The following is a 20,206-nucleotide window of genomic DNA, read 5'->3' as shown; positions in this document are numbered from 1 at the left end:
GGGAAATGAGTTGTTTCTCCCAAAATGCAATGCTGTACACCTAAAAGAAACAGTGATGATTTTTGAACCAAAAACAAATATCAAAATTTCTTTTTAAATATATGACAGACATTTTAAACATTTGGTATATTTTGTTCCACCAACACTATTAGATGATATATAATATAAAGTCACTAATGAGCATCACACAGAAGTCTCACTGACAATATTTGAGGAGCATATGTTATTTTTTTCCCCATTAGATTGAAAAGGGGGGGGGGGGGGGGGGAGACAGAGAGAGAGACAGAGATAGGGGGGAGAGAGAGAGAGAGAGAGAGAGAGAGAGAGACTGAAATATCCAGCTCCAGTACCTGTTAGAGCGCTGGATGGCCGAGTGATCAGATTAGAGGTGTCAGGGTTCGTTAATCTGTAAGGGAGGGACAGACTGCCACTCACGCTGGTTCCGCAAACCGCTCCCATTCACCGGCGGCGGCAAAGGGGAGAGGAGCACATTTGGTGTTGACGCGCGTCGGGGAATTTCCCCCCATTTACAATGGATACCTGCAGGGTACGAGCCTGGGTGTTTCTAGTCCTGTTATGGCAGGACGGGTCTCTGGCATCGCAGTTTCCGACACAGCTCATGTAAGTATGGCTCCTATAATCCTATTTCGAGCACTTACTGTTACCTGTTTGTTTCAAGTGCTCGTCGTTTAGAGATAGTTATTATAAAGTGCAGTTACCCATTTAATGTGTGTGTGTGTGTTTGTGTGTGTGTGTGTGTGTGTAGTCCATAGCCTAAAATACGTGCACGCTTGGGGGGTGTGAGAGTGGGGTGGGCTGGTCGTTTCATTCATGCACCGGTGGTCATCTTGAGGAAAACACGTTTGGCGGTAGACAATATTTCAGCGTTCCTCTGGCTGCTCGCCTCCAGGCGGTGATTAATGTAGGTTACCATAATCAGCAGTTTGTCGCCTGGATGACTGTAGCCACGGAGCGCCGTGACAAGTTGTTGAGGAGTTACAGTGGTTTTCGTCTGGCCCTGTTCCTGTATGTAAAATGACAAAAGTTGTCCCTTGAGAGTTTGAAAAGAGCTAATCTGATTTAATAGTATCCTCTCCCTTCTTGGGATATAATCTAAAATAAAAATAATAATAACTCTATCGTTATGCAGAATAATGAGTTCCTCTACATTTTGAAGGTCAGTCCATATAAAGTTTTCTGAATCTGGGACCGTACAGAATTGAGGCCCAACCAGTATTTTTTTTTTTTTTGGCCATATAAATTCGAAGTATAGCCTATTCACATGTAATGTCAGACTTGGAGTCATAGGTGAAAAATAACTTTAACAGCACCAGAAAAAGATTTAAATTGTTGTCTACAATTAATCTGAGAATTAAAAGACCTGTCAATCAATTTGGGAGTGACATCAGGTTTTATATTCTTTTTATTCCTGAGAATAATAACATGCCCGTTTATTGGATCAGTGGATGTGATGCAGATAACCACAAATAAATCTTTTATTATATTCATTTATTTAACCAGTAAGTCTCTTGAGATGTTTTTTTTTTTTTTTTTTACAAGCAAGACCTAAGAGTAAAATGGTGAAAATACTAATTTGTTTGTTCTGATACCAGTTAAGTCTGCATGCTATCACATTTTAACACTATTTAGCTTAACACTATATAACCTGTAACACTATTTTCACTTTTATTTATTTATTTATTTATTTTTACTTAAATTAAGAATTTGGTCATCAAGACCAGAATATTGGCATCTGTGAGACATTTCTAATATTTTGTCCACCCCATTCATATACTGAGGGTAGACTACATATTAGAAATGCCTCTCAGTATAATGCAGTACAATTTCAAGCATTAACAGAATTCAGTTTTCTTGCTGATATTTGAACCCTGAAGTTACAAGCCACCAAGTCAACCCAAAGAGTGACCACTGCAGGTTGGATTGCCACAGCAGAAAACATATTTTTTTAGGCTGCCCTTTTGAATATGTCACACAATTAGTGACAGCAAAAATACCTGCATTTGTGCAACTTAAGCTACTCAACAGCTAACAGCCCCTTGTACTGAATCTGTTGGATGCTCAGTGTTAGTTTGTGAAAGAGTGAGTGCAAAATGCATTCATCATTTTCCAAGTAAAATTGATTCACAAGGTATATACAGTGTACAATTAAGGGAATCTATAGGTTGTAGCATCAAGGCCTTAAATGTCTATTTTGGATTCAAGGGCTAGAAAACCTTGTAGGCCCTGCATCCATTCTGATTACATGTTATACTGGAAGCTGACAGTCTGCTTTGAGTTTGCTATAGTGATGGTGACCATTCAATATCGCCATCTTTATATTTCCATGGCCTCTTTTCTTTTTTGAAAGGTTGCTGAATTCAATTTCTATTAGGAGTGGGGGATGTTATGGAGGCCTCTTCTTTTGAATTCACAGCAGAGGAAAATCTACAGCCTGGATCATCTACCAGATGGTCCTCTCAAACATCTTTTTTCTCATCACTGTTGGAGTCCAGAAAAAAAAAGCATCTTGTCGAAAAAATATTCCCAAACTTATTGTTGAGAATATCAATAGTGAGTAACAAGCAGTAAATATAAATATAAGCAATACATTACATGATTGCGTCCAAATTTATCCTTTAAGTTATCTTTTAAGCTAGATAGTCCTCAACGATAAGAACGGAATATACTAATCATGGCTGTAATGTGTGTGTGTGTGTGTGTGTGTGGAAAATGTGTTTTGACTCATTTGGAGTGTTCATGATGATGAGAAGCAATGTTTGAACACAGACTAGAAAATAAGCCAAAAGAGATTAAAATGAACTGGATGAAACGCTCCATCCATCAAGTGCATTCTTACACTGATCAAATGGATGGTGAGAAAAATACCGATTAATGGTAATTTTGAAAACTGAAATAAGCTGCTTTTGTTTCTCTTTATCATCATATAGCTCTGTTGTTGTGGTAACCATTCTGAAGATGAAACACTTTCCACTACCTTAGATGTCTAGAGCAACATTTCAAAGTGAATAAAAAACAAGAATGGGACAAAACCCTTCCTTGAAAGTAAAACACCTTATCATGTGGATTTTTCTTTTGAACTTATAATCATGTTGGCTGTGCCAGAGATATTTCAGATAATTCTGCACTGCAGTTGCATCATTAATCATTCATTAATCAATTATATTTTCACTACAGATCATCAGCAAGCCTACCTGAATTACAAATTTATGCTGATTATTGTTTTAAGACAGACAGAGGATGCTGGGTTAGTCAGAGCTTGATCCAAAAGCCCTCCAGTTCATATCAAAGCACTTTTTAGTATCTGGGCCAGGCTGAAGAAGGACTGAATTGGCCACTTGGGTGTTAGTGTAAAGGCTACAGAACATGAGCAGAGCACTGCTGGTTGTTGTGGTGCATTACTGTTGGTGTTTTCATGCCTCATTCTGGATTGAACTGCTTCTGTCTTTACCTCTGTAATGAGTAATTAGATAAACTATGCGCCAGCTCATTACTCTCTCTAGTTCCAAAGTGATGGCATCATAACATCTGTCTCTCTCTTTCTTGTATTGTCTCTCCACGCCTATCTTTCTGGTTTGCTCCCATTTGCTCTTCCTGTGTCTGAAAAACAATGTAGGGCAGTGTCTGACCCAGTTGCCTTTTGTATGCATGTGTGTGTGTATGTGTGTGTGTGTTTAATTATCCAGTGTTGTACCAGAGGCTGCAGTAATCAAAGCCCAGCAACCAGAGCAGAAAAAAAATTGCCACCTCAGCTTAACAACAATTACTTTATTACTGTTTAGGCATCTCTGAAAAGCCATGTTATTTTAGCCATAGATAAATAATGATAACAAATGATGTGACATTAGCAGCAGTATACTTCACCTAACTTGTGTTTGTATGGAAACATCTAGAAGGATTGCAGAAGGTGAGCAGGCCTTACCTCATGGTATTTATGAAGCCTTGCCACTAAACTAGGTTGGGACCTCAAGGGATGGTTGAAAATGGATTATTTAAGGACTAGGAATTAATGTGCAGACATTTTCCATGCCTACATCTGATCGTCTAATGCTTATTTAACAAGAGGATTTGACTACGAATATTCATATAAAGCAACAGGCTTACGGCTTTGGGGAGTAGTGGCATAGCTCTCTATTTTATGGCCCTTTACTGTATGTAATGAGCCAAGTGAGCACTTTACAGACAAGACTTCTTTGTCTGCATATTGTAGTGTTCTGCATTTACACACACAGACACACACAGACAGCAAACACACGTACACACAAGGAATTCAGGATCGTTTAAGGTTCGTAAGCTGAGCCATCCTGCTGCTTAGACATAGTAATTAAGCATTTGACAAAATTCCCTAAATAGATTCAGAAAAAACAAGTGCACAGAAAAAAGTACATGTCATCCATACTCGACGTGTAGACGAACACATACTGCACCACAGCGGTGTCTCATCTATTTGTCAGCACCTGAGAGTTTTTGTTATAGAGATTTACACTGGTAGCTGTAGATTTCACAGAATCGAAACTCCGGAGAGATGGCACTCTGAATGTCAAATCCCTGGAAGCACAAACACATACACGCACACATACACACATACACATAAACTCTAACTCAGAATTGACTTGTCAATGCTTCAGGCTTTAATAGCTCAGGGGTCCAAGGTCCACTAAAATACCTTACAACCAGTTTACTGTTAGTAGATTTGGGGATGAGGAAGTGTGGGACAAAGGACGGGATCAAGAGAAGAGAACGTAAAAGGAGAGAAATGAGTGAAAGAGAGGAGAGAAGAGGAAAAGAAAAGAAAGGTGTAAGAGATGACTGTAGTATACCAGTAAGCAGAAAAGAAAATGGAAGACTCATGGAAGATGGTGTGGCATCAGTCCAGTTGTGTCCTTTCCCTCAACCTGTTTTATGTTGGTTGTTTACTGCATCTTGTTTCAGTAACAATATGAAGGAAGAACTGCGGTAACTGATTTATATTGTGTGGTGGTCTCTCAACACATTACTGTTAACATTTACATTACCAGCCAGTATAACATGTTATTATAATATATTTAAAATAATTTAAAATTTGTCCCTGTACTATATCATACTTAACATAGTATGTTAACATTGAGGGGATTTGACTGATTGTGTTGCTCTCAAATGCTCATTGTATAGAGATAACTGTGTTAAATATGTTAACAGGCTAAAGATAAGATTAATGTACAGTACATGATAAGTATCGCAAAGATAAATGTACAATAGAGCTGCAATGATTAGTTCAATTAGTCAGTCCTCAGAAATTATGTACAACCATCACCAGACTGAAAAGACTTTTTGTACTGACAGTCATGGTTCCCAGATTGTTTATCCTAATGCTTTTAGGATAAACGATCTTAGGGAAACGATCCCCCCCCCCCTCAGGATCTTAGGGATTCATATCAAAAATGTGATTTATTTAATGTATTTATGTAAAGAAATGAATATTGGCCGACATGTTATCAGATTTTTTAAAACTCTCAAAGTTTATTAGCAACAGCCTCAGAAATCTGTCCAACCAAATGAAAAACAAATCTCAGGCTGCTCTTGTGGTTGCCAATTACCTGTTTGCCAGATCATGGTCATCCAACACCACTGGTTCCTTTTTATCTATTGGCAGCTGAAAGATGAGTACCCAAAAAAATACCATTTGGTGGCTCTAAATCACTGCAGCATACAGTGCAGTCACTGGACATCTATGTTAGTTTTCCTTCACGTAGCCATAAGGCTCAGTCTGCAGTGCTGTCCACAACCCCTAAACCATCTGGCTTTGGGAATTAAGGGATAGCAGCTGAATTATGTCTGACCCTGCTCTAATATCTCCACCTACCCTCTCTTTTCCTAAACAATTTAACTGTGCTATCCCTTCTGGTATTCCCTCTGTTGCAAAGTTTCTCATCTTTCTCCCCTAGCATACTTGCTCTGAATTTTCTCCATACACTGTGGATTTTGTGTTCTCGCTGCATCTTTCCTATTTCTTTTCTTGCTTCTTGATCTTCTGTACCTTTCTCTCCTTGTTTGCATCTTACCTCCTCCCTCTGCTGTATTGAGGGTAGATGTTTTGCACACATACTGTAACTTGCATGACACTCATTACACTCCTGCAATGACAGTTTATATAGGATATTTTTTTGGGTGTGCATAACTGTTTTTCTGTCGTTTATTCCAGTGTTTATATGCGAGTATATATTTGCAATTAGGGAGTATCACAGCTAGGTCTGTGTTACTGTGAATGCATGACAATGAGAGCATCTGTATCCCTTGCCAACCTGTTATCAATCTCATACAATATTAATGGCACTGTCTCAGGGTGTGTGTGTGTTTGTGTGTCTGTATGTGTGCATGCGTGGCAGCATATATGGTGATTTAATGCATCCACACGCACACAAGTATTTTGCTCTGGGAAGCCTCTCATACCAGGTGCACCTCTAGATGAGTCTGATTATTCGAACAAGTCACCGTGTCACTCAATGCATAATGCCTTAGGTCTTTGCCGTTCTCATCTAGCCTATCTTTATGCATGCCACTGTGTTCAGGAGGCATGGAGTTATAGTTTATGTCAGTATGATTGAGATAAGACAATATGATTGGAGGAGGATGAGAAAAAGGCTTATATCCATTGTGTGGCACCAGTAGGCTGGACCTGAATTCCCTGGGGCTCTTTCATATACAGAGAAGCACTTTGGTCCTGGCCACCTCCCACCTCTCGCTTGGCCACTCACATCACCGTCACCAGTCACAACACCAGCTGACACTTATCTGATTGGTTGACTGACTTCATGTTTGAACTCTCAGAAAGTAATCGTATTGGTTGACACCCAGTGACACGTGTTTGATTAGATGACATTGTATTTGTTCCCGGTGATTCCGGTTTGATTGGCTGACATTTTGCTTGACCTATCAGAGTGATTCTCTCTGGCCTTGTTTGTTTTGACGCCATGTGACTGGATGGCCTTGTTAGATGATAGATGTAAGATAACTTGATTGACAGTTTAATTGCACTGTGAAATGCCTGTGATGTCTCTTCTAAACTGGTTACATCTGAGTTACAAGATTGGTTGTGTGTACTGCTTTGTCCCGTAGGATTAAAGAATGGGTTGATCAGATGCAGAAAGAGCTCGTCACCCTGGCAGACACAGCGACAGCTGGGAAGAGTCTCAATCAGGTATACACCCCTAAACACTACACACACATGCACAAAAATAGAGAACAATCCAAATTTAATGCAGCTATGGATCCCCTACATATCATGACATCAAGAAAGTTGTACTATCTCTTGTTTTCGGTTTCTATTAAATATTGTCAAGCAGAATTCTGCTTTTGAGTAAACTAAAAGAAATAAATGTCTGACACATCAGCATTATATCATCAATTACATGTGTGATTGTATGCAATCATTACTCTCTCTGTCTAGATTTTTCTGAGAAACCAACACCGGTACACTGTGGAGCAAAATGACGCAGAGGAGCTGGTGGCCAGAGCAGCCAGGAACATTGAACAGCTGCTGCGGAAGAGGTCTGCTGCCTTGGAGGTAAGACTCGCCACACTCAGAGGAACCAACTGTCAGTATGTAATTTTATGTAGGTTTTAAAGCTGTACAGGACTAAATCTTTTACTAACAAGGGCTACGACAGAGAAACGTTTTCCATCTGCTTCTTACTCAGACATTGTAGATTCGAGTTTGTATATAAAATAACCCAAGTGTATATGGTGAACCATGTGTTTAGTTTAATTATAGTAATACTGTAGGTATTTGTGAAATGTTGACATTTGTGACATTTAATCCGACAAATTTAGTAGATGTATTAACATTATACATTAATATAAACACACATATTGATGAAATAAGTTGCCATGGTAACTTTTTTATTGAAAAAGAACAAGCTTAGTGCATTTAGTTTATACATGAATTTTGGTCGACAGACTACAATAACTGGATTTTGCATGTTTGATGGTATTGATGAGCATTCCAACCATGAGGCTCCTGGGCAGAATGAAAAGGGTAAAAGGAGATTTAAATGTTCAAACTTTCCACCAGAAATATGCCTGTTGTTCTTGGCAGTTTGACTGACAAAAAAGGACAGATCTAGACTGAACCCAGAATGCTGAGCTGAACGCTGATAGTTTTGTGTTATTGAAAAGATCAAATGAGAGGCATGTTCTGATACTGAAATCTAGGAAAAGCATTGAGATTTAATCCTTTTTAAAAATCTTTTAATTTTGTATTTTCTAAATATGCATTTAAGATGCAAATGTACCACCCAATCTGGAATAATCATTGCTACATTCAGATGTATGATCTTGAGTGGAATATTATTTAGATATGTTATGAACTTTTAAGTGCTTAATAAGAACGAGCAACATTATTTTTATAAATCCCCCTATATGCCAAATTGAACTATAAAAGTTGATAGAAAATAGTAATTATATAATGTATAATTATAATTATAATACATTTATGTAAACAGTAGCATCTTGTTACAGTTGCACTACCATCTGGCCATTTATTTATTTATTTAATCATTTGTCTGGTTTCACACTAGTTTACCAAGTGTGATTGTTGCGGATTTTATACTTTTCCAGGTGCAATCATCCTTTAAATGGAGCATGTCAGATTCAAAACATTTTAATAATCCTCTGGCAACAGGATCTCTGGTCCTCCTCCAAAAGGCTTCCTGTGTGGTAAACAAATATTAGGGATTTGCTGACATCTGCCCAGAATCTGCACAATTCTGAGGGGTTTACAGGCTGCACTGCTACCTTGTTGACATAAGCCATTACCTGAATGTTGTGTATTATTTGCCAAATTGTGGCCATTCTGTAACAGCACACTAATACTTTATCGGTATGGTGATAAGTATAGGATAGATCTACATATTTACATATATACTTGTGTACAAAAGAGCAGAAAGCAGGGACTGAGTTTTTTCTGCAGGATTCAATGTGATAATTAGAGCTTTGACCCTGGGGAGTTCCTCTCTTTCTACCCCTCTGTATACCCCCCTGTTTTTTTACTCAGAACTGGGTCAGAGATGCTCATCTATATTGGGAGTTTGAACTGTTTTTATACATTCAGAGGGAGTTCATAACACCCTTTACCCTGCCTTTATAAGGCATCACCATTGTTGTCTTATTAGTAATGGAGAGGGAGTATTTATGAGCGTTCATAAACATATCTCCTGCCAAGTGTCTGCCTTGTTGCTGTTAAGTAAACATGCTAGTGTTCTTATCATTTTTCCAAGTACTAGTGCATTAAGATGCGTAAGCAGCAAGGAGAAAATTGGCTCCAGTGCATTATCCAAGTGATAGAAGAGAGAGGTGGTTAAAAGGTTGAGGTGCATTCATGTGTGTGTGTGTGTGCGCGCTAAGGGTAGGTGGTATATGAATTGTGGGGGGGTCATGATAGCCTGATGCTCACAATCCATCCAGCCTCCGGACATCGATCACTTCTCACTCTTTATTGCTTCTTTGTGTCTCATCCTCCCCTACGAGTAACCTCAAGGCACACTGATATTGGATTGTCTGTTCTAAGATGTGTGATTGGGGAGATAAATGGATGAATGGATGATGGGAAAGAAGAGCAAATGAATGAATATGATGGATGCATGAATTGATGGACAGATAGACTAAGCAGATAAAGATGGCTGTACGGGATGGTACAGTGAGAGCAGCTGTGAGAAAAAAAATAATGATTTGTTTGCTCTTGGTTTCCTATTTTGAGTGTTATTTCAGGTAAACAACAAAGTAGAATGACAACAAACACCAAATCAGAACTTTACACAGTACACTGTCCCAATAGAGGTTGTGCTTTGAGGTGAATTTTGCTGACAAGTCTTCTAAGTTAAACTTGGCTGTAAAGTTTATCAGACATAAAAAAGGAAGGGGATCTCTATTGCAGTTGGGAGTTCCTTTCTTGTTCAATGCCTTTGATATAAGGTTGGAAATGACTCTCAACGTCAGTATAATTGGAGATTGCCCAAGGCACTTGAGCCACTTTCGGTTAGTTGTCAACTGCTTTCAAACTTTCATCCTCCCTTTGCCTTTCTGTCTTCTCTCTCCCTTCCTCTCCGTCTCTCCGTCTCTGATCTCTAACTCTGCATGATGGATGACCTTTGAAAGGCCACAGTTTACCTAGCCACAGGTGTGCGAAACAAGTGTGTGTCTACTCATGCTTCCATAAATAAGTGTGTGGCAGAGTGTAACATGCATTATTAATGAGTACTTGGCTGCACACTGTTGGGCGAGATCACTTTGTCAAAGGTTTTACAATGTATACTCTGACTTGATATCAACAGGACACTGGGGTTGGGCAGTCGTTTCTATTTTCATATCGTCCAATTGTGGTTACTTGAGGTCGCTGATAGGTGATCCGATCACCAGGGGATAGCAGGAGTAGGAGGGGGTGGGGGAAGGAGTTACGTCACAGCGCACGTCTGTGTATCTGTACTTGGTGTGACAATATCACACCATCATGTTCCATTTAACATTATTATCTTATCTTTAATATCACAATCCAAATCACATCCATAATGTTCACCACTCTTATGGATCGCAGAGCGAAGTTTTGGTGAGCAGGCATATGGAGAACAGAGATGCAGGGTGTCAGACAGTAGGGCATAGATTCTAGAGTTTGTTTTTTTTTTGCCATTGGAATTGGTCCAGTATTGAACGAGATCGCTCCAGCCAGCAGCCGCGAAACAGGCTGCAATGTAATCCTTGGGGGCAATTGTGTCCGTCAAAGTAGATACGTCCACTAAAAGTGCTTGTTTTGCCACTGACGGGCAACTGTTAGACTGTTCTTAGACTGTTATTATAAGTGTCTGACAACAAAGGTAAACACAGGAAGTAGCCACTTGTAGCAGCATTATGTCTAACTGCATAGGGATCTATACATTGCTGTGTACACCCATACACACACGTAAACACATACATGAACATATGCTTGTTTATTAGTTTAGTAGTTGACCACATAGTGAAAGTGTGTGAAGTGCCTCAGGCTAGATCCAATCATTTCAATGCTTGTCTCCCTCCTCCATCACTGGGCTGTTCTCTCTTTGTCTTGCTGTCTGTGTACACTGTAATTAAAAACTTAATTATTGATGCTGCAGAACTGTTAAGGCAAAAGTGGAACTGATAAAATACAGAGGACAGACACGCACACGCACGCTTACACATTAAGTTATTATCCACAGTCCACCTTTCTTTCTTACTTACAACCAGAGGCCACATGTCAGCTGCAGCTGTTGTCTTTTGTTTGAACAATCTGCATGAGGTGAGTGTGTGTATACAGTATGTGTGCCTCTGTGCAATTCATTCTCCTGAGGTGAAGGGCTCTGTGCGGTGACTAATGAGCCAGTCTACAACATTACTTAGAGTAATACCTCAACCAGCACTACTAAAACTCTACAGGACACAGGTGGCCCAATGTGCCTGTGTATATGTAACTTGGTTTCTGTCTGTATCTATATGTGTGCAGGTTAAAGTGTGTTTTCAAAATCACATTTCCTCCTTTTCCACAATTGACATAATGATTACTGCCATGCAATTTAAGCTCATTTTTGAAAATTATTTGAATGATAGACTTTCATGATGCTGTCGTTTGTTCTTTTGCTGGATGTAATCATTGTTGCAATGGAAAAAATGGTTATGTGAGTACTATTACTTAATAATGCCAGACTTCCACAAATAGATGCTTTGGTGATGTTTCCTATTAGATTAAATACAATGACAGCAGGAACTTGTTTTTGTGTGTGTTTGTGTATGTAGTACCAGACACTCTTTCCCCAGAAACTAGAAAGGTAAATGTAAAAAATATTCTAAACATACTTAGTCACATGAATTTGGCTAAAGAAAACGTCTGTGTCTACTGTACTTTCTGAAAGAGGAAACTATAGTTTTTACAAGCACCCTTTAAGCCTATGGGGAGAGTGTTTAATACAATCAAGCATTCATGAATATTGAAACCAATACATAAAAATCCCACACATACATTATCATATAGCTTGCTTATAGCTTCAGCTGCTGTACTCATCATCATGCCCTCAACATCATCAACAATAAACTATACTAACAATTACTTACTAACAGTTATACTACTAACAATTAGTAAAAGTCACCATGGCTAAACAATTTTTATAAAGTATGCTAGATGATTAAGGGATTCGACTGTTAGTCACAGTTTTGACCTCTTTCCAAAAACTCATTATAACTGTGACTTTGAAATCCTGACAAGTGTATCTGCCCTCATAGTACTCTCATTTATTTAAAATGCAGTGTGGTGCATATGTATTTTTAGCAATGGTAGATTTTTATGCCCAAGTGCCTTACTTCAGCATCAACCCACAACAAAAACGCTTTCACTGCAATGTTGAGTTCAGCCACATGTTTATGAACATTATACAGTCTGTCATAGGCACAGCATAGTTTCCCTCTATGTTGTCCTTTTTTCACTTTACTCAAGGTAACATCTCTAGGAATTTCCATGCTATTTAAAAGACGATCAGTATGTCTGGCATACTTGTGTAAAGTGTTGACATTATCACCTTCAGTAGATAATGCAGGTAAGGTTTCAACATTCACAGTCATTGCAACAGGTTTATGGTGCCCTTTCTGTAATAGATCTCAGTATTAACAAGTATAGCATGTGCATCAGATATACATGATCAGGCATGATATTATGTCACAGGCTTTACTGATATACAACATGTTAAACTGTTTGCATACAACATTTTACTCATGTTGTTTACTGATGTGACTCAGGTCATTTTACTCTCACTGCAAAATTTAGCAGTTTTCTGAAATCCACCATTAGATTAACACATATTTTGTCATTATCCTTAACAAATGAGTCAATAAAAGTTAATCTATTATACACCCTTCTGTCACAGATATACCCAATGTCAATGCAATTTGATCATACTTAATATTTATAAATATTGTCAGTAAGAACAGCTGATTCTCCAGCTCCATTAAACATTTTGTGTAATGACTTTAGGCTCACAGGATCTTGCTTGGCAAACATGTTTCTTGGATGCATATGTTGTCACAGTCACCAATAAGCCCTTCACAAAGAAACTTGTTTTAGTACCAACACTGTGCCCTACATGCACATCATATGACACAACCAGAATCACATTTGTTGTCTTCCATCAGATTGCATGGCATTATTAGTATTCTATTCTTTTTTAGCCTTCTCGCAGCAATTTTCAACATTTACATGAGTTGCAGTTCCATGTAAACAACCCAATATGGCGTAGAGTAATTATTCCATCTCTATAGAAGAAGCATTTTTTGAAGAATTACATGAATTAGCTTAAATTTTGATGCACTGTAGGCTCCCTTCTTCATGATTCATAAATGCATGTGCTTGTCAGACACCAATTGCCTTTCAGAACACAAGATTCAGCAATCTTCTCTTTCAAATTGTACCCACGACTACAATATCCTCTAGTTATATTTATAATGTCATCATCTTCAAGATTCCCTATGTCATGTCTCATAACAGTTCCGTTATCCAGTTGCCTTTATTTAGAGGCGTGTGTTAAGTGTCCTGTGTGTTCTTTGTGCATGTGTTTAATGGAGTCTTTGTGCCCCAGGTGTTGAGCCATATTTTTATTAATCTGTCTCCTGCTGTCACGATGTTACAATAATGAGCACAAGATGTGACATTATGATGTTTTCATGTGTGTGTGTCTGTGTGTGTGCCAGTGTAACGCAGTAATGAGCAGAGGCTATGATACGATCAGAGATATTCCAGTCTCCAGAGCAGATGTTACTCAACCTCCCATCTCCGCTCTGATCATATTAAGCAGACAAGAGGTGTCTGTGTCTCTGTGTGTGTGTGTGTGCTTGCATTCGTATTTTTTGTGTGTGACAGACAGAAAGAGAGAGAGACAGGGAGTGGGAGGGAACGGTGCAGATGGGGAATTCTAACTAGACTTATGGTAGGCTAGGGACAGGCGTCTCATACGTTCATCGAGAAGAAATCCAAACTGGATTGGTGGATCACAACATGCTCGCTTTAACATCTGAATATTTGGTTTGGAGACAGTTAAGACCCTTGACTGTGAAGAGATGTCATCTTCATATCTAATAACAACTGGCATTAATGAAATGTGTGACAAGCAGCACTTTTCAGAATCAATATGTGTATCATTATCAAGTTGATTGTGATACTGTTATAATTACAATAATCTTAATCTGACAAGATAATTAGTAGCCTCTATCGCACAGCATTTTGAGATACAGTAGCGTCACATGAACGTTGTTGCCTCTTGACACTGTTGCTACTACACTTCCATCATTACTCTCGCTAGAAAAACAGCACTCAGACTTCCAGTGAAATCTGATCAGGTGACACACTATATAAAATCTCTGATGTGGACAGTACGAGATGTACACATCCCTGAGATACACGCATGAGAGCAAAAGAGCCAAAGAGAGCGAATGAGACAGGGAGCAGCTGTAGATTTACTGTTCCCATCGGAGGGTTTGGCCTCTGAGAGAAGCCATGTGGAGCAGCACAGCTCTCCCCTGGGCTCTCACAGCTGCAGATACCTCTGCTCTTTCTTTCTGTCTCATGCTCACTTTCTCTACTTAGTCATCTCACCTCCCTTTCCTTCGATCGTTGCATCTCTCCCTTTCTGTGTTCTTCTTTCTCCAGCCCATACTGTATCTCTCCTGTGTCAAGCTCCTGGCTTCTTGCCACAGTTCTCTGTCAGACTGGAATTTGAAATCAACCTTACTTTATCTCATCTGACCCCTGCTTCTCTCGTATCATGCTCCTTCCTTTGTCTCCCTCAGTGCAACTCTCCTTTTTACCTTTCTGTGCTCTTTTGTATTGCTCCTCTGTAAACCTTCCTCCTGTCTCCTTCTGTCCTTTTATTTGTCTCTCTGTCCATCTCCTCATTCTCCATGTCTTGTCTCTCTTAATTCCCCTCTTGTTCCTTACTCCTCTTTTCCTTTTTATCTTTTTTTTTCTTCTGCTATCCCTGTTAACATACACCCACAATATATTTATTAGATATGCACACAGGAAGGTGCAGTTGTTTGTCCTTTTCCCAGGAAACAAACTAATGCATTGTCAGATAATGTCTCCACCATTCTTTACTGAACTAACACCCCCCTCCCCCCATCCATCCCCACGTCTATCTCTTCATCATTCCACTGCTTATTCTCATAAGCTAAGTTTTAATGAGAACTTCGAACACTGTGATCATGCTGACTCTGAATATTGTTTTTTCTCTCTTTGGACTGTCCTCTCCGTTAATCCATCTGCTCATAATTTATGTCTTTCCCTCTTTTCAGACTCCTCTCTATTCCGCTTCTCATACTGACCCTCAGCGCCTCCCTTATTTTTACTTTCTTGCCGTCCCTTTGAGTTGGGACTCATTACAACAAATAGATAACATTCATGAATGTGGACATGTTGTCAGAAACGAGGAAGGGAGAACTAAGAGAGGATATGGGTGTTAATGATCTTTTACACCCTTACTACTCTTGTGAGTATTGCTTTGTTGTCTGAAGGAGAAAGCAGTTGTGCTCTGAATGGCCCATTGATTTCAGGCATGTGGAGCCTTTAGACACACACATACACAAACGCACGTGCACACACACGGGGAGTCTGGGAGGCTCTATGAGGTTTAGCAGAGCCTGTCTCATCTTCCCTGTCTATCCTTTAAGCTGTGCTCTTCTTTCTCACTAAATGCATGGCGGGCTGCTGGGCTGCCCTGGCAGAATGACAACTAAGACTGGTGAGAGCAGGGCAGAAATATCTCACTGTGGGGCTAGCAGGTAGGATTCTAGTGCAATCCAACACTCAGGGCATCTCAAGTCATTTCTGTGCTCTCAATTGCTGCAGCGAAATGATCTAATCAATTTGCCTGAAGTGAGAAATACTATGTGCCCGATTTGGCTACTGGATTATTGATAGGCACAACAGTTGCTGCAGTCATCATTAGGCCGTTTTTATGTTCAACTGGGATTAAGATATAGCTAACCAACGATGCTGCCCTCGGACAGTATTGAACATTTTTGCCTCATAGTATTAGATTTTATGATTCTTGTGAATTTCTTCTCCTCTTTGGTCTTTTTTTCTCACTGAACCGCCTCATTCCTTCAACCACTCTGCCTCCCTACTTCCATAGATTTAAATCCCAGTCTCCTCGTGTTCATGCATCCCTCTTCCCCCATTAAGGCTGCAGGGGAGCAGTGGCTCTCCTTAGGTCTCCAGTGGTCATCCGGTGACAGAGTGGACTCATTATGGTGTGGAGCCAAGGTATCTATACTACAATAAGTGAGAGGGAGACTAATGAGCAGTTAGATCAAGCACGCTACAGGGAGTGTGTTACACACTCCCATTAACTAAACCGCTGTAGTGCTAAATTTGTGTGTTTCGACAGAGCAACGTTGGCTTCTAATCAACTGGCGAAGACGACAACTTGCAGTACCTCTGTAATGAACTGTTATGCCAGTTTAGAGTGGTTAGCTGTCACTCAGGGCGCGGTCTCATCAAATGAAGACTCTGTAGTTTACGGCAGATTTGATTGTGGTGTTGCTTTCTTTGGGTAGCCTGACAACCTCTGTGTGTGTATGTGTTTGATAAAGAGAGATATAGAGAGGGATACCGAGAAAAAGAGAGAAAAAGAGAAGGGTAATTAGGTATCTTTCCTCACACACCCCTTCTCACCCTCCCCCACATCTCCCAGAGGGGAGAGAAGCCTCGTCAAAGCCCTGTCATGAATTTTTAACAACCCTGTCGGTCTGCTCTCTTAGGAGGTGTGTGTGTGAGTGTGTGCGGATTTGCATGCGTATGTTTATATATATAGTAGGTGAGAGAAGGGTATTTTGACACATATGTACTGTAGACCTATATTCTCCATTAGTGTCACACAAATTGCCAGAGTATGATGCAAGATGTATCGCGTGTTGAACAGATGTTGCTTATATTCATGTATCATATAGCATACAACATCGTGCTGAGAGGGAATTCCAGGACCAAAGGAGAAATCTTCAATCAATATATTGTGGTCATGCACCTCAGTACAGTATGTGTGTGTTTTCTAGATGCATTTGCCATGATTCTAAACATATTCATTTAGAACACTGAACATATTTTGAGAGATGGTTTTTGAGATTTGAGATGATAGAACTCAGTTAGCTCAACTCATGTCATGTTCACTTAACATGATGTGACGTTACATTGACATTAGCTGACATTTGACATCAACCTAATGACAAGACATCCAGCACTTGGCCTTTTCAGCATGGATATGAACTGCTGCTACCATTCCCCCTCAGGTGGCACATTATTATAATAAATCTTTTTTTTTTTTTTCATGAAACACTTATGGAATGAAGAACCAGCTTTTTGGGTGTATTTTCTGCTGAATTGTCACTGAATTGAATTATTATTAAGGAGGAATGGGTTTTTATAGGACTACCAAGTTCCACCTTGGTTCTCCTCGTATATTGTATTCTTAGAGCCTCTGTATACACTGTAAAACATTAGTAAAACAATTTACTGATACTTGGTTTTGCAGGGTTAGCTCTTACTCATGCAAAGGTACCAATAACATTATATGGCTCCAATTAATTGATGTAAATATAATAAATGTAAATCAATGTAAATCAGATGTAAATCTCCAGATGGAAACACCGAAATAGTCAAAACATCATCAATGTCTGGTGGAAGAGAGCATCAGCAGCATCAAGCATTTGATGAACACAATTCATAAATGGAAAACATATGATTTAGTACATTATGCAGTGATGGAGTGTGTTATTTTTGAATATGATGAACACGGTGCGTAATAAATTCATGATCACTATTCTGTGTTTGTGTGTGTGTATGTGTTTATGGCTTGAATGGGGTGTATATTTAGCTGCTGACAGCCAGTGCAGAGGAGGTGGAGACAGGTCTGGAATAGAGCCCGAGACTGGAGGCCAAAGGGATGGGGCTGTTGATCAAGAATGGAACCATTGCCGACAGCAGACACATGGTCACAGACACACACATACACTTACATATCCCACACTCAGTATCAGCACAGAATCACATCTACTATAAGCACCTCATCCAGTTATTACTCATGCACAGATCAATGCCTGATGTTTTACTTTCCTACTTGCACAGGCTAACAGATGGATATCAGAGGAAGATTTGGCTGTGAATACAGATTATTTTCATAATCTGCAATTGCCATCATCAATTTAAAATACATCCCTACGTGGAGTGAGTTGCTCGGTGCTAGTGTTGTATCCTTGCTGCTGTGGAGGAAACCAGTTTGTCAGGATTTATTAAAGGGCAGTCCTTTCCTCGACAGGGTTGTCATTACCCAGTAAAGTTCGAACAGGGCAAGCAAGGGCCAGGCTAGGCTGTGGTTTGATCAGTGTGGATTTGCCTGGGTGAGCACAAACACAGCATTGTGCAATATAATGCTTGTTTTGGTTTGGCCTCTCTGCCTGTTGCCTGTCGTATGATTTCACTGTTGTGACTTTTTCCATCTAGCTGTACAAGGTGTTAGTTGTGACACTGTGAGGTAGATGTACGCAGTAAAGGTTTCTCCCTCTTTCTCTCTGTGTCATTGTGTTCTTGTTAGTGTTGCTCTTGTTATTTTCTCTCAAAGAAAAGAGAGAGGATGGATTCAAACTGTGAAATATCATAATGAATGACTGTATTGTGTAATTGGAAAGCTATGTCTTAATGCTCACACAGTTTTAAGTGGAATTCCAAACTCATGATGTTTCAACAATAGATATATAGTGTACTTTCTGAGCATCCACAGAGTGGTTAAGGACGATATTTTGTTCCCAGTGTGATACATTGTGCTGTTTGGTTTGTGTTTGACCTTTTTTGTGTTCTGCACAGTGTCTTTATTGCCTCTACTATGTCCTCAATTTGTGAAAGAAAATTTGAGTGCAATAACCACTCATACTATTCTCTTTTTCCCTGTAACTTCTCATTGTCAGTGTGTCTATGTGTGTGCATGTTAGAGAGATGTGCGAGGTTAATTACATTTATATCCCCCTGTTATTTAGTAGTATCCAATTTGATTGACAGCCTCTCAGTTGGTAATCCATTTGCTCTTGACTTTATTCAGTGATCTGCTATTTCTTACACTGCTGACCCCCCCTCATCCCTTTTTTTTCCTCTTCATTTATCTCTCTCTATCTCATGCTCTCTCACACACATACACATACTCATACTACTCTCCCACAGTAAAAACCTTTTCATTCTGACATTATGACACTCTGTGGTGTGGCCTTTAGCAGATAGTGCTGTAAGACCTTGATAGCCCTGTGGTTTGAGCTCTGTGAGTGAGATCATAATAATTTCTCTGTCTCTGCGATGTTCTCCATCATGCTTTTTAACGTACTCTCTTTTGCTCAGGTTTTCTATAATTAGACTGACGCTGTGAAGGTGGCATACCTTGCAGTTTTCAATCTAAATCCCTGTCATAATTCACTCCCCAGAAACTGGCTACAGCTGCTGAGAACTTCCAGATGGAGCATCAGTGGAGAGACGAGTTTGAGGTAACAGAGGGACAGGAAAATACAGACACATACATACAGCACACACACTAACAGGAATACATGAACAAATGCTTGTATTAAATATGTGTGAGTTTTATATGTGTGTTATATACCCTATGTGAGTTTGGACTCAAGAAAGCACTAGGAGATACGCAGACAAACGTGCATAAATGGTCACAAATGAAGTCTGGATTTACAGGCTATAAATTCTATTCATTATAAATAGGTTTAATCTGTTTGCATCTGTGTGTCATTGGCAGTGATTACAGTTCCATTAGTAAATAGGTTTATTGCACATTATACACAGCGTTATGACGCATTATGCCTCTCATTCCAGATGACAGATACCCTCCTGCTTTCCAAGAACCACAGCGGCAGGCAATTATAACACACAGTAAAGCAGTGGTCAGGAAAAATACTCGTCAGAGAGACAGTTATATACAGTATGTGTCTCAGGTGTGAATTACCATACAGCTTTCTCAATAGCAGGAAAATGCTTCCCTTGAGCCTTGCAAATGGCTGTAGGCACACAGACACAGATGTAAAAAGAGGAGCGTTTTGCACACTCAGCTTTACTCATACACTATTCATTCAAGTGGTAGCACAGACTAGAGTCTTCATTAACATAAAACTGGAGAATTAA

General features: G+C 39.5%; 1 protein-coding gene across 2 annotated transcripts in view; it reads left to right on the top strand.

Moving 5' to 3' along the window:
- The first annotated feature begins 423 nt into the window (after window positions 1–423).
- The window catches only part of LOC122986185 (voltage-dependent calcium channel subunit alpha-2/delta-1), a 58,599-nt gene continuing 38,816 nt past the window's right edge, over window positions 424–20,206 (top strand). For both annotated transcript variants that reach the window (XM_044357316.1, XM_044357315.1), the window contains exons 1-4: window positions 424–621; window positions 7,114–7,195; window positions 7,445–7,561; window positions 19,504–19,563. In XM_044357316.1, coding sequence (XP_044213251.1) covers window positions 533–621; window positions 7,114–7,195; window positions 7,445–7,561; window positions 19,504–19,563 — 348 coding nt within the window. In that variant the 5' untranslated portion in view covers window positions 424–532. The remainder of the gene's footprint in view (window positions 622–7,113; window positions 7,196–7,444; window positions 7,562–19,503; window positions 19,564–20,206) is intronic.

Source organism: Thunnus albacares, chromosome 7 (genome assembly GCF_914725855.1).
Source record: "Thunnus albacares chromosome 7, fThuAlb1.1, whole genome shotgun sequence".
Taxonomy (NCBI): domain Eukaryota; kingdom Metazoa; phylum Chordata; class Actinopteri; order Scombriformes; family Scombridae; genus Thunnus; species Thunnus albacares.
The sequence above is the reverse complement of the archived record's forward strand: the minus strand, read 5'-3'. Positions and strand labels throughout refer to the sequence as shown.